Consider the following 16,274-nt stretch of genomic DNA (forward strand, 5'->3'; position numbering starts at 1 on the left):
CTGCTTTTCAATGTATGACTAGGGATGTGCTGCCGTCCCAAATCTGTGGTGAAGGAAAGATGTGAGAACTAGGTGGACTGTAGAAAAATCATCCCCTTAAGCCACATCACTGCATTCTTCTCTCACATGCCTGTTTGCATTTACTTAGGAAAGACAATATATCAGCTATTAAGGGCAAATAATGTATTACTAAAGAGCAGCAATGGAAGCTTCCTCCTTGGGAACAGACACTTTAAAAATACATGACAGAAGAGGGAGGTAACTATTCTCAGTGGAATCCCATTACTGAACATATACTCTTCATTCAATAATGGTATAAGACCAGAAGTACGATTTGGTGGACTACTCTTTCGGAGAAGGAAGAATAGACAGGAAAGGATCAAATTCATATGGCTAGCTGTGTGAAACAGTATTTTTATCTCCACTGGATCTTAGGGAAGATCTGGGCAGAACCATGCCTACAGGAACAGATACGAGAGAAGTATTTGCCAGTTTGTGGCTTCCAGCAGATGCTACACTGCTAATTTTTCATCACACTTCAACCACAGTGACATTAACTATAGACTAAAATCACTGTTTTGCAGGCACACAAAACTGCAGTGGTCTGTCACCAATTGTTAAAGTAACACAGGAAAATTATTCTAATTTTTCTTAATGTGCTAGGCATAAAAACAATACTCAGCACCATTAGTGTTCATTCAGTCTAACTCATTCCCACAGAGTTTGAATATCCTGCAGTACACAAACCAGGTTCCAGATTTTCCAGAATGATCAATTCCTGCTCCTTGCTTTGCTTCATTTCTTACTTTCACATAAGCAATCCCTTGCTGCTGCAGAAAAGCTAAGCCTAAGGCCTTAACTTGCTGGAAAGGAAATGCCAAATTGCTCTTTGTGATACAAAATACATGCTGTATTCAGTAATAATTCACAAAATTAATTTAAAAACTCTTTCATATTATAGGAATAGGGTTGTAAATTTTCAAAACTTCCTGAAGAAGAGGCCACTAACTTTACAAGTGTCTATATTTTCATTTGCTATAATTTAAATCTGGCACAATATTCCAGCCATTGTGACCTTTTAAAAGGTAGACCTTGTTACCTCACCTGGGATATTTGGAGGAGCTCTTAAAATATTGCTCTTTTAGGCATTAAAGATGAAATTATTTAAACCCCTGGAGGGAACAGCGTATTGTTTGCATGTCTGAATGCATTTTTGCACTGCTCAGAGCCTATTATGAACAGTAAGGGTAAGTATATATGTGAAATAGAATAAAGCAGATATTTTGGTCGTGAGTGATGGGGAAGTAACAAAATAATTAACTGGGCTGAATCCCACAAAGCAGTGTCTCATACATTAACCCATCAAAGTACCTGACACATACTCATAACCTCAAGGGCTTAAACTACTCCTCTGAAGTTAATGGAAGTACTGTGTTGGATCACAGCCGGGTTGTTCAGCTGCTTCTGTGATTATGCCCTGACACATTATCAGTGAATTTTTCCCTAAGCACAAAGACCACAACTGCATCAAGAATGGCATGGGTGTGTTACACAGGGGAAAAAAATAGCAGATGGAAAAACAGATTCACTAGACAAGTATGCCCTCTTCCAGCAACATCTACATAGACCCAGTAGAGGTGACTGCAAAACTACATACAGCAACAAAGGAGCATTTAGACCTTTCTGAAAACATCAAATAAAGACCTTTAATGAGCATTTTGAACACATGTGTAAGGACCTGACCTTCAAGGTATAAATATAGTAAATAGGAGTACACAGAAGTGTAGTATTGCTTAGGGGTAGATCCATAAACTCGTTTGTGGAGAAAAAAAAAAGGAAGACATTGGACAAGTGTCAGAAGATAAAACTCATCTCCAATGGACAGAGACATGCTCACGGATGGCTGAGATTGCCTTGCATGGGGGAATCAAAGAAAGATCTGTTAACACATGGAAGACTTCTTGGAAATAGAAATACATAGAAATATAGAAATCTTCAACTTTGGAGAAAGGTATGAAAAAAATGATTAAACATCTGTCTTGGCATTAATATTATTGAAATCATATATATACAATGCATCCTACATTCTCCAAAACACCATTTAGTGCATAGTCTGGGGTACCCAGTGTTGTACTGATACACTGTCCAGACTTTTGAACAACTCCAGCTCTCATTACTTCACTGAAAGCCTTCACTGTGTCAGATCAGGAATGAATTTGGCCCCTGTGCTTTCAGATGAAGAGAACACATTGAAAACATGGCTTAACTGAGCTACATCAACAGCATATGACAAATAAAGGCAGAGCTATTTTAGGTAGAAATTATACTGTCAGAAGAAAACATACGCCAGTAAATAAGCATTTGTTTTATAAAAGGGAAAAACACATTGAGAAAAACTATCTTTAAAGGGAAGGAAGACAGCTAGGAAAGCATGTCAATACCATAAGAACCCAATCCTAAAGCAGGCAGTCGCAAAGTAAATAAAAGAAGATGCACTCTGAAATCAAACCTTCAGATTTACTGAATTTGAGCTTTCTACTTCAAAAGTTATCTTGTAAAATATGTCTTTTTCTTTCAAGTCTTCAAATTAATAGTATCACAGCATGTGGTCTGCAACTGGTATTTAAATACAATAACTGAGTACTTTAAACAGTAAGCCAAAAAAGTAGCATTACCCCTATTAATAGACACTCTCCCTCCTCTTACACTACTTATTTTAAAATAGAGTATATGTTTCTAAAGGGGCCTGACACCATATGCCTAAAGACTGATTTTTCCTGCCTTATTCATGGAATAAAAATATCACTTAGAAAGGCAGAGGGAAGATTTCTGAGGTCATTAACATCTCTAAATAGTGAAAGGTTCAAAACCATGTCACAATGTATTAAAAAAAAAAAAAAGAGATGTCTCTGTGGGAAGATTTGTATGTCATATAAAGTGGGAGAAAAATGTATAAGACCGGACTTTTCAAAGAAAGCTACATAATGCTGCCTCTTCATACCTGCTATTTTATTTCCATACTGAAACCACCAGACTTTCAAAGGTACAGAGTACCTTTTACTATCACTGACTGAACTGAATTTATAAACATTTCTAAATTTCCACAGAAATAGACAGTGTCTGACAGAAGATTTGGGGCTAAGCAGGCACCCAAGTTTTTTAACATGCTTGCACAAATTAAGTAAAAGAGGACATATAATTATAGAAAGATATCTTAAAAAAAATTCTATTGAAAGAGATATAGAAAGATTTCTTCAAAAGAAGAAATCTCAAAGTTAAATAATATTCCTGTTGGGAAAATTGTCATTGTTTCTTATTTCTTCTTCCCTTTTTTTAAAAAACCTTCTCCATCCTTTTTTAATCTGGTTATCCAGTTTGCATTTATAAAAGAAATAATTAAAGTAAACTTGCAGTAATTTGTTTCAAAATAATCTGTGGTCAAATTGTTAAAATTAGGCCAGAAAAAAAATAATTAAAAAAGGTAAAAACATACCTTAAGGAGAAAACCAAGACTTCCATAACAATAGGCTTTCCTTTTATTCTTCTAAATTTAGCTTAAAATCAGCATCCCTCACACTTACTTCACATCTTTTGGGAATATTCTTTAAAATCTGCAGAGCCTTGGGAAACTTTTACAGCAAAATCCAAACTAGCAGTTATTAGGTAAAACTTTTGACACTCTCTAATTCTCTCCACATACCAGAGCAAAAAGAAAAAAAATAAAATCAGACTAACAATAAATGTAGGGGAGGGAAGGAAGCAATGTGAGAAGGGTGGGAAATTTGGTAGATGCTTTGCCTGAAACCATTTGATGTAGCAGTACTACACTCTCCTGCAGGCAGTGAATATCTTTTGGTTTGGTTTGGGTTTTTTTCAGAGTTTTCAGAAGTCTTCAGTGGAATTCAACTTGCAGGGGAAAAAACTTTCCTTGCAAATTCCACCTGTAGGTTAAAATTAAAGCTTTTAGAACTAGAGCTTTCATTACAGAACTCTCAACACTAGCCGTCTCAGAGGTGAAGTACTGAAGCCAGGACAAAATATGTTGATCTCATTCATGTTCCTGACAATCAAAAGCCCTAAGCTAGAACACAGGTAAGAGGGAATCTATTTTCCCCTGCAGGAGCAAAAGGAGAAAGTTGCCACTAGGAAACTTATTTTACAGGTTTTCATCCTGCTAGCCAACCTCTGAATGACATCTCTTGACATAAATTTCTACCTTGTGGTTGCATTATTTTTTTTTTTTTAAATGATGCATACAAATTTATTAATGTAAAAAAAGAAAAGAGCAGCTCCAGGAAAGTCTGTCACATTGAGTTAAAAACATGTCTTTAAATATTTTCTTCCATTAAGGAATATTTTTATATTTAGAAACAAGCTAATTACAATTGCATGCACCATTTTGTAGAACACAGATGGCAAACTTACCTCCTTCTTGGTAAATTCTGGAGGATGGTCATTTTTGTCATCAATAAGAATAGTGGCAGTTGCTGTGCCAGTTAGTCCCACATCAAGACCACCCATATCCTTTGCTTCTATAACTAGCTCGTATTTCGGGGTTTCCATAGTCTGAAAAAAGAACAGAAAAGGAAAGGTTAAAAAAACCCCACTGCAACAGATTACAAATTAGTTTTAACTCATGTTAAAATAATAAATAAAAAAAGCTAAAACTTAATTTGGCCTGACAAAACATAGCATAGAAACAGATCTGTTATCACAGTGTTTTACCAAAACACAACCACAGCTTTCTATGAGCTTCAGCTGCTACAATGGAAACCTTATTTGGAATACAGTATGAAGGAATACCAGTGAATATTGGTAAAGAGTACCTAATCTATCCTGTTATTTAAAGAGATTAGGAAAAAGGAAAGAAATTAAAATATACCTGCTCTTTAAGAGTAAGCTCTCACTTCAGTGCACCGATATTTAGCAGCTTGCTTTATCAGTGGTATGATAGGTACATAATTAAATACTAATGTCACAATCTACATATAAATTCATTTTATTTTATTAAATCACATCCATTCTATGTATTAGCATTTAGAATGGTAATCAAAGTTTGCTTCACTGTAAGAAACAAGAAAGCAGTTTCTAAAATGGGCAATGACTGCCAGTTATTGCACAACACAAATGTGTATAGTAACATTTATGATTTACATCTATAATATCCGATTCTTATGTCATGGTTATTTATCTGACTGCCTACCTATTGTAGAAACAGACAGCATAGGTCCATATCAAAAGCCATCCTTAATTTCCCTCCCTTGAAAGACAGCTATAACTTGGAAAAAAACCCAACTGTGGCCACCGTTCTGCAATGGGAATGCAACAGCATTTCTAATTCACCTCTCACATCAGGCACGAAAGCACATCTGTTTGCTAGCTGGACAATGGGTTAGTAATACATCCCATTAAAGGGAGCTATTATCAGCATCAGAACCTGCTCCCATGGAACTTGTACAGAATTTTGACATGGATTTCACTGGAGACAAGACCAGGCACATAATTAAAATGAATATTTTCCCCATTTGTATGGCTGCCTTATATGGAACCATCTGCCTGAAGACCATATGTGCTGCATCATCAATGGAGAACACAGATGGAAAAGTGCTGCATTCACCTTTAAAACTATATGGTAAGAATATCACATGGGCTCAGGAGTGTTTTTTAAAACCTTCCTTGAAAAATAAGTCTGGATCTCAGGGGCAAAATGACATAATGATGCTGAAAGGGTGGCTAGGGCACCACTGCTAGAAGGCTTTTTTAACCTCAGACCAGCTCTATCAGCCAACTGTGTTTACAAGAACCAAGGCTACACATCTTTGACATCACTCATCCTATGTCCTTTGTCTAACAGTTTTCCAGAGAATTAACATTCAGGGAGACAATTGGTGTGAAACTCCATATAGCAACACAGTGCTCTCTATCTACCACCCAGACACTGCCTTATAAAGCAGAATCAAGGAAGCTGATGTAGAGCTTATCCTGTAGCAGAGAACATAGAATAGTTTAGGATGGAAGGGACCTTTAAAGGTCATTAAGGTCATCTAGTCCAACCTCCCTGCAATGAGCAGGCACATCTTCAACGTGATCCAGTTGCTCAGAGCCCTGTCCAACCTAACCTTGAATGTTTCCAGGGATGGGGCATCTACCACCTCTCTGGGCAACCTGTTCCAGTGTTTCTCACCCTCATCATAAAAAATTTCTTTGTTATACCTAGTCTGAATCTACCTCGTTTATAGTTTCAAACCATTACACCTTGTTCTACTGCAACAGCCTCTATTAAAAAGTTTGTGCCCATCTTTAAGTACTGGAAGTCTGCTCTAAGGTCTCCCCAGAGCCTTCTCTTCTCCACGCTGAACAACTCCAACTCCCTCTGCCTTTCCTTGCAGGAGAGGTGTTCTATCCCTCTGATCATCTTTGTGGCTTCCTCTGGACCTGCTCCAACAGGTCCATGTCTTTCTTGTACTGGGGACCCCAGAACTGGATGCAGTACTCCAGAGGTGGGGTCTGACCAGAGCAGAGTAGAGGAGGAGAATCCCCTCCCTCGACCTGCTGGCCACACCTCTCTTGATGCAGCCCAGGACAGGGTTGGCTTTCTGGGCTGCGAGCACACAGTGCTGGGTCATGTCCAGCTCCACCAGTACCCCCAAGCCCTTCTCTGCAAGGCTGCTCCCAACCCATTCACCCCCCAGCCTGTATCTTGCCAGTTAAAATTTTAAAAGAGTTATTTCTCATCTCTTGTTTAGCAAAGCAACTTCTTGGGTCACACAATCATCTCTGTAGCTAAGTGATTTGAAAGCATTTACTAAATACTGCATTTTGCATTATGCATTTTCCTGGGTACATCATGACACCTTTCTTGGAGTGTGTATAAGAAGGAGATCCCAGTTCCTTAGTACTTAGATCTTGAAGAATTTTTAGGCCATGAGAGAAGCAACCCTATCAGTTGCTCATCAGATCAGCTATTATGAAGCAATATATTTGCATGTAAAATCAATGAGTCAAGCCAGAAGACATATTTAGTTCTAAAAACATATGGACTACTAGAAAATCAGATGCCACTGCCACATAGGGGATCCTAAGAAATGTATTTCCTTAAGTCTTACAACATTATTCCATGAAATTAATCTCAGAAGGCAGCAAACCCAGAACAGGATTTTGATTTATAACATTATATAAATATACGCAAAGAAATATGACTGACATGTCTCCAACACAAATTCAGATTACAGAGTGGAACAAAATTTACAGTTTTCATATACTTATTTTCTAAAATGCATTCAATGTACTAAAACCCGAATGGAACTTCCCTCCCCTCCCCCTAGATGCAACTTTTTCATTATTTTGATTAGAAAGTTGTTATTATCGTATGGAAAACTTGCAAAGCCATTTATCACTTGATGCTTGTAAGCCTCTTTGCTCAGAAAGAGGCCCATTTTTACTCACAAATTGGCCTTTTTTCCTTTGAAAACTGTCCCATTTTCTATTGAAAGCAAGCCCATTTATGCTAGAAATTGTGTCTACTGCAGCAGAAATTTCTGTGACAGGAGTCCAATGTTTAAGCTCGCAACAGAATGTGAAAAACATTGAATTTTGAGTAGTATTTCATATCATTATGAATACTTCACACTTCCCCGCTATGCAGCACTTTCTACATCTAGTTCTGTCACCAAATATTTGCTTTGTTAGAGAAAGCAACTCCTAACAGATCCAAACCCGAGAGCAGAGGCATGTTCCTGTCAGATGCTCTCTTTACACTAGGAGATTGCATGTAAAGGACATTTTAGCATTTCTTATACTTGTAGCCCAGCTAATTCAGGCACTAGAAGCAATTATTTGGATCTGTGTGAATTATCACACTCCTGGTAAATCCTGGGACATGCAAGAGGGGATCTGTGGACAGAATATGGGTCCCTGTGCTCTTATTCATTCCATTCCTCAGCTGATGACCCTGCAGAGGGCCAGGGTCTGTGCTGGGCGCATCCCCCGGGGTAGGGCCTGCAGTGCAAGCTGTCATGGAAACTCCTTGGCTTTTCCCTCTTCACAATGCTCAAGCCTCTACCGCAGTGCAGTCCCTCCCTGCACTTGCGCCCATCTTGTGTGAAATGAGTGCTCCTGAAAATGGGCAGTGAAGGAGAAAAGCAGCCTTCCTTCACCTCCTCCATCCCTGCTACGCAGGTTACACATCCCTGCAGGTTAGGGATAATGCAGTACCCACTACTGGTAGCATTTTGGGACCCCCCAAAGTTGCTCAGACTGTCATTCCACCATGACATTTCCTGTCATTAAACCCAGGCCCCCTGTTTCTCAAAGCAGTGACTTAGTCCCTGAAGCACACTTGCAAAAACAATCCAATTAATAACATTTGGATAGTGCAATATTAGCAATATAAATATGCAACAACACTCAACAAAGTGGATCTACAGCTAAAAAGGATAATAGATGATTTTAATAAATGAACACTGTTGCTGTTTGTGTGGCTTACTATTTATCAACTATGACTTTGTGGAGTGTAACACTGTTGAGAGGTTTTGTATAATTACAGCAGGAGAACCATTCCTTTCCCCATAAATTTTCACTTCAGTCATTTAGCCACGGCAGGGGTGACACTGGCAAATTGTTTGGTTTGCCAAGGAGGTGAGCTGTGCCGTAAATGTTTTCCTTTGAAGGTCCACCCACTGCCATTCTCACCAGTGTTAACATTCCTATCAGATTTCACTCTCCTGCTGCCTTGACATAACTGGTTCAGCACTAGTAAGCAACGAGAGGCCAGAAAAGCACTTTTTCAGAATTCAGATTCCTGACAAAGTCAGCAGGATCTAATCACAACAGAGGGAAATAAACAGTTCAGGGCAGATACACATAGGTGGAACAAACCAAGTGATTATTTTTAGGTAGTGCTGAATAAAACCAACTAATGATGGTTTTCTGCTGAGTTTTAATCTGTTAATATTTTGTACAGATACAATAAAAAACTATCAGTGACTTAAGAGAAGCAAGCCATGGCTAGTATTTCACACTGCCAGCAGTAACAGTCCAAGTCTTGGTACAGGCTATCACCTGCAAGCTGTAGGGCATTCATGTCCCATTTAAATTCAGCTGGAAGGGACAGCATCCTCAGTACAGCAGGACTCAATGTACATTAACTCAAGATGGAAACAGGTGGAACTACTTGCACGATTAGAAGAAAGGTTTAGGACCCTTAGGTAACCACTGGTATTTTCAAACTTGTCCAAGTCCTGAATTTCCAGTTAGGTACATGGACTCTCAAAGCCTTGGTACTGCTACCGAGCAATAACAACAACAAATTCCCTCTCTGCAACTTCACATGTCCAAAGCTTTTAGAAGTGTGACCAATGTATCTCCCCTTGTTTTTATTTATCTGGTAAGGTAGTGCAATCACCCAGGAGGTTGATGTTTTCACTGAGGCCTGGCTTTTTTCCGTCTATCTTTAGATGTTCAAATTAAGTGTCTACTTTTTAGAGCATCACTGCCACAGAGTGAAAGGAGAGAAGCCATCACTGTGTTTGTCTGCACTGATGATCTCAGGAGCTCAGTGCTCCCCAGTGCACGTACCTTGGTGTATGACTAAAGCTGGCTGAAGATCTTAATGACTTGATAAAGATCACAGAAAGTAGCACCCAAAGTGAGGAACAGAAATCACATTCTGTCACTGTATTAAAGAAGGATATTCAGGCAGTGAATGATTAATAGTTTATGTAGATTCGATGGCCCTAGTAACTGTACCTTTGGTTGTGGGAGGAGGTAGGAAAAAAAATGTAATTTTGCTCAACTTCTGAAGTTCAAAAATTTTGGTCACACTTTTTATTTGAATATAAAGAAAAGCAGAATAAGTAAAGCAGATTCATAAGAAAGAAGAGCATGGGAAAACTCTTGTAACAAAGACCTCTTTTTGCCATTGACACCTGAAGCAGTTATTACTAAATCTAATCTCTAAAGTTGGCATATAGATTGCACAGGTATGAAAAGCACTTCATTCTGGCTGAAAATTGAAATCCCGGTCACTGTTAGAGTCTGTCAGATACAACGTACATTGGGAAGCCTATTTACTAAAATAATGCTTTCTCTTTTTCCAATATAACTATCTAGTTATTTTCAGAAGATAATATATTTTCTGGGAGGACACACTGTGGGGTATTTGGAAATCCATTTGCGACACTGAAGCTAAACTAAGAAGAATTTGGATCAAGGCTTAATCTTCTTCATAACATATGAAGTGGACTGGGTTGAGAATTTTAGGCTACTTTAGTCTTTTATTTAATCTGTAATTCAAAAGAAGTTTAAATAAGAGTTCAACATATTTTCTTGTAGATCTTCACAACATTGTTTTTTACTACCAGTGTTTAAATTATATGTAGAGGGGTTGAAAATGGATCATTCTGGCAAACGTAATTTTCCCCTTTTGTATTTTTTCACATCATCAGCCTGCTACTCAACTTGGTATATTTCATAGTTTAAGTGCATTTGAGGATTCTGCTAAGGATTTCAGGCTGTGAATCCCTGCCTCACATCAGCACCCAGCTAAAAGCTGCAGATAGGCACCAAAGTCTGAAAACAACAGGATTCCAGAAACCATCTCTTCAGTGTTTCCTCCTGGCTGGGTGACCCCCATGAAGTGCCTTTAGCAAGGTCTCTATCCAGTGCTCTCCAGTCACTGAAAGACACCTATGAACTGCATGTCCAGAAAAGAGCACACACACACACACACAACACCCAGGCTTTCATTTGGTGCTTCAGTGCTTCATCTGAAAAAACCTAGGGAGAATAGAAATTACGGAATTCACATAAATTACTCAGTTGCTCAGATCAAAACTTACACCGTTTGGGAAGCAAACACTGTACAGAATGTTCAAAACTCTTGTAAGTGTTTTGAGTATCCTTTCAGGCTATCTTAATACTTATTACCAATAGAGACCTTTTTTACTGTTTTGTGGATGTTAGTATTTTCTGTAACAATGAAACAATGCCTTAATACTTCTATTTATAATCTGTTCATAAATGATGTTTTCATGCATAATACTATATCAGTAGTGTGCTACCATATCATAGTTGTTACTAATGCCTTTATAATATAATGCTACGCAGAAATAAAAATTGTTAGGATTTAAATAATTTCAGTTCATGCTAAATAAATGCTTGTGTTCATTTAAAATGATAATTGCATATAGCACATACTGAATATGTCCTATTAAGACATAATCAATGTTCTTGTTGAGTAACAATATCAACACTGAATCTAACATTGTTCCAGAGTATGCTGTCAGGATTTTGACAAATGTAGAATAAAAAAAATGAAGCAATGTGACTATTAACAGCTCTAACAGACATAATGCTTTTATAATTGTATTATCAGCATTTATTTTAAATGCCAATTGCTGCTGTGTAAAAAGGGCAAAATATGCAGAGGCTTTGCACTCAGAGCTTGAATTACAGTTTGATGAATACAAAAACCCAAACAATTTTGTAATGTAAATCCTCTTTAGCTCACCAATTTCCAATTTTTTACATCATAAAGGAAGGTCTACAGTTTAATCACTGTAATAATGTTCCTCTGTTATGAAGAAAATCAATATCTATTTACTACCCGCAGGAGACATACAGTTCATAGGTATATCTGGAAGCAAAAGGAAGACTAAATTTTCTCCCTCAGCAGTTGCTGTTAAAAAAGGAAAGAAATTGCTCCTAAGTGCTTGATATAAATAGGTTTCCTGGCCAGAGATATTTGTTTCCCAAGAGGAAATATCCAACTATTTAATACCTATGACATATAGGATCAAGACTTTAATTCTTCATAATGCTGACATAACTATAGGGCTGATATACATGGATATGTTTGTTATATTTTACATGGAAATAAAGGAACTGTATGTGCATGTTTCCAATATTTTATGTAAAATTATCAGTTTTGACTGATATGCAAATTAGGATTTAGAGTTGCCATTGAAATCATATAATTTTGGAGAAGGTTGCCAACCATTATGGGGTGACAACTTTTCTTTTCAGAAATATTAGAAATCTGGAGAAAAACTACTTGCTTACTTCTCACTCACTGTACAAACGTGCATCTTGGCACTTATATACATCACCACTGTATTTGTGCAGACATTAACTTCACTTAGGGGAGCATCCTTACATTGAGAATGTTATTAATAAGGAATTTCTCCTTGGGTGGAGAACACCAATTTCTAGGACAGAACAGTGACTGAAGCTCTGTTTAGTCTGAGATATTTCCATTTAAATTATTATCATTATGCTACTAACAAAAATAAGCCCTGGGAAGAGAGCAAATATTCAGTATTCTAAAAAAAAAAAAAAATCCTTAATTATCATAAAAGATATAACACCATGAAGTTAGTACCCCTACACTGATTTTTACTAGCCAGAGATATTTCCCTGAGTATAATTTGTTTGGAACAGAGTGGCATGTTGATCTGCAACAGTTACTCACTAGATGCTCATGTTTTGGGAAAAGAAACGTTTTCCATGTCCGCCATGCTAGAAGTAGAAAGTACTATAATAATTTTGAATAGCAATGGAGAATAAGAATCACAATGTTCCAATGAAAATACTTGCTGTTAAATGTCATTAACATATACTTTTTTTTAAAAAAAAGCCACTAGCTATGTTTCAGCTTTCTTTCTGGACCAATGTATGCAATTTCTTTTTTTTTTTTTTTAGGAAAAAATTCAGTTGTTCCTCACAATTAAAAAAGTACTGCAGAAACCTTTCATTCCAGTGTGAAAGCATCAATTATTATGTAACTTCTCTTGCTGATTTTAGACCATTTAATCACTCTATTATTATTACATACTTGGAGGTGTCAGGAATACAACTACCACACTCATCTTGCCTAAACCTTCTGTCAACAGCAGACAATAGCTACAGTGAGTGTCTACTCCCCAGTACTGGGTCTGAATAAAGAAAAGAGAACTACATTATAGTCTATATGCACCTATAGACTCTGATATATGCAAACATTCTCTTTGTGTTTACATGTCACTAAGGCTGTTGTTACTGCCATGCCCCTCCAAAGATTGTCCTGAGTTTAAAGAACACATATAATAATGGCTGCTAGATCCGAGTCCCTCCAAGCTCTGTGTTATATGGTAGTCCAACTCACTACCTCAAAGCTCGCTGGAGTCCGTATACCCTTCCTGCAATCACAGACATACCCTTTAGGAGATGAAGCATGTAATTCAGAGGGAGGTGGGTTTGGAGGCTAAGGCAGCTGTAAGATTCTTTTGGAGTTGCTACACACAAATATAATTTGGCCATGAAGCCTGTCCAGGTTAGAGCATCCTTTCCATTATCCATAATTCTTCACAGCTCTGACTTTTCACAAAGTGACATGCTGCCCTAACACACCTTCCCATGTGCTGCATATTCCTGATGTTCCCATTTCCCCTTTCACAATGCTTGCACCAAGGAGAACCCTCAACCCTTCCTGTACATGAAGCACCTGTGTTCTGCTAGCCTGGTCCTTTAACACAGTACCAAAGCATTGCTGAAACCATGGCTTTGTGTCTCTTCCTTCTTGACTATATACCTACTGGTGATTATATTCTTATTTTTGATGCTGGATAGAAAACACTGTATGTTATTCACAGTAATTAATTGCACCCAGATAAAAGCTATTGCTGGAGTGGGTGGCAAATAGTTTCCCTGATGCTTAACACTTTCCAAGCCTTAACATATTGAACACTGTAACAATACTAATAAACAAAACCTTCCAAGTACTTTTTCATTAAAATCAGAATATATGATCAGAAATGTTAACAGTCTGACTGACAGGTATAGGAGCCATCATTCTCCCCAGTCCTGATTAATACACTTGTAAAGCAATACTGAAACTACTATACATTCTGCCAATTTATACTTAATTATTTTTACAAAGGTAACCATTTGAACAGAGCATATCAAAAGAGCTTTGTCTCAGAATAAATAAATGTCTGCATCAGCACACCCTGCTGCATGAAGGAAGGTGAGATTCAGTTCTCCTGTCTGAACAGGGCATTCAAACCTGGTTGTCTCTACTGCTTCAGAAAGTACTAAACCTCAAGCTAGATATCAGGAGCACTCAAGAACTCACTTCTGGATTACAGATATGTATTTCAACAAAGCTTTCTTTTCAAATCACTATATTTCTGTAACAAATGTTCATTTCCACAAATCAGTATCTTTCCATAAAAACTGTTCTCCTGTAATACCCAATCAGCTCTATTTACAGTGTTAATTATATATTTCATTTTAACGGTCACAATTTGCAATTCAAATAATCTGCAGACCAAAAGATATTTGCTGAAAAAATGTTCAAATAATTTTCAGCCATTAACATATTAGAGTTGTACAATCTGTTTGCAGACAATTTGTGAAGAGAAAGAAGGGCAAAGTTCTTCTAATAAATTATTAGTTGCAAATTATTGAATCATTCTTAGTCACTGCCGTAGGTAGAAATGAGTCTATTTAAATCCAAAACCATAAAAAGACAGACAAGTTTCTCCAACACAGTAACCTACCATGGTTATCAGTAGAGACAGCTTTTCAAATATCTCTATATTAAAATACCTCTGCCAAGAGAATTCCCTAAGTATATGAAGGGTGTAAAGGTTACATAATAAGGATCAGCACACAGAGATGAGTGAAGGTGTTCGGCTGTAACTTTAAGAGAGAAAAAAATACCGAGCAACCCCCTAAGTATTCAAGCCTGAAAAGATCCTCAGCCTAGCATAAATCAGCACAGCTCTGCTGGCTTTAAATTGGCTACCCAAGTTTATTTATACATTTATTAAGCTATAACTTACCATGATTATGAATAAACATGCATATATGCTTTCATGCCACAGTATAAGATGCTTGTGTCTCTTGTAGAACTGGCAGGTTCCCATAGATTGGCATTTAAAACAAAGCAGAACTAAGTGCAAGGGGCTGCCTTCCATCATGCATCAAGAGCATGAGAGCCAAAGGTCCCAAAACAAACGTTTTGAAAAAAAAGTCCTCAAATTCTTCAAAACAGGAAGATGAAGGTAACATTTCCTGCCTTGTTGCAGGTATAATCACATTAGAATTAGGAAAATCTTGTTCATCAGTAATCACAAGAGGGTGTCTGTGCCTGTGTTCCTGCAACACACACTCTGGAAACTAATGAGATGTTCTATGCATTTAACTCATTGGGGAGTGGGATCTATCTGTGGTATAAATATTTCATACAAAAGCAATAACATGCAGCTGGTCAGCACTCCCCTCTGTTTACTGGAAACAAATTGCTTTCCTAAATTGTGTGGACAGCAGCCAATGTCAGTTATCAGTGATCTCATTGATAAACACGCATTATACCTGCAGCCCTGAAACACAAGAATCCTTCACTGAGCAAAGAAACAAAGGCTCTGTCAAGCATGCTTATCAGTGCTTGAATTTGCTCCTCCTTGAGTCTGAATCAGGTTTAAGAAGCCCTGAAGCATTCCCTGCAGGCTTTGGAGGAGGATACTGAACAGATCCAAAAGGTAAATACTACCTTTGTGTGTCCCAGAAAAGGCATCTGCGGGGGGGGGGGGGGGGGGTGGGGGGGGGGTGGGGGGGGGTGGGGAATAGCTGGAGTTTTATCTTAAGGTGCCAAGAAGTGGGTCTGAACAAGGCAGAGGTAAAACTTGAAGGAGTTCAACCTAAGCTTATTCCCAACACCTCTCTTTCCTCACAAAATCAGCTCTGAACCAAGCAACAAACTAATAGCATAGCTTAAATCCTGGACACTATAGGCCTCTGTTACTCCCGGCCTACGCTTATGAGCATATTTTTAAAGGAATGCATTGCAGGAAACTAAGTGAAACCTAATGCTGATTATTTTGTTTTCTGCCACCACCGAGCAATCTATCATCTCACCAGAGTTGAATTTAGATTAATCAAATTGATACCATTGAGACCTGCCTGGATGCCAATGTAACACTTGTACTAATCTACCTCATCATTCCAAAACATCACAGACCCATACAGTGCCTTCCTTCACCTCTTCATCAAACATCAAATCCTAGATGGATGTTCAGGCAAGTCAAATTCATTTAAATGCATCCAGTTGGCAATAGCAAGCCCAGAGGAAGCTGCTTGACCACATGCCCACGCAGGGTTTCTCCATACTATTGCTTCAGCACTGACCAGGAAAGACCTTTTGAAGTGAACTTTCCCAGTGTTTACGCTTACTACACTCCAGTTTGTATCACTGAGAGTGTGGCAACTGGACTTCTTTCAGCCAAAATCCAACT

General features: G+C 37.9%; 1 protein-coding gene across 4 annotated transcripts in view; it reads right to left on the reverse strand.

The window, feature by feature from the left end:
• The window catches only part of CDH13 (cadherin 13), a 516,496-nt gene that overhangs the window by 95,918 nt on the left and 404,304 nt on the right, over nucleotides 1-16,274 (reverse strand). For all 4 annotated transcript variants that reach the window (XM_074839583.1, XM_074839584.1, XM_074839582.1 and 1 more), the window contains one exon: nucleotides 4,426-4,566. In XM_074839583.1, the coding sequence (XP_074695684.1) occupies nucleotides 4,426-4,566 (141 nt within the window). The remainder of the gene's footprint in view (nucleotides 1-4,425; nucleotides 4,567-16,274) is intronic.

This window comes from Strix aluco, chromosome 14 (assembly GCF_031877795.1).
Source record: "Strix aluco isolate bStrAlu1 chromosome 14, bStrAlu1.hap1, whole genome shotgun sequence".
Classification (NCBI taxonomy): domain Eukaryota; kingdom Metazoa; phylum Chordata; class Aves; order Strigiformes; family Strigidae; genus Strix; species Strix aluco.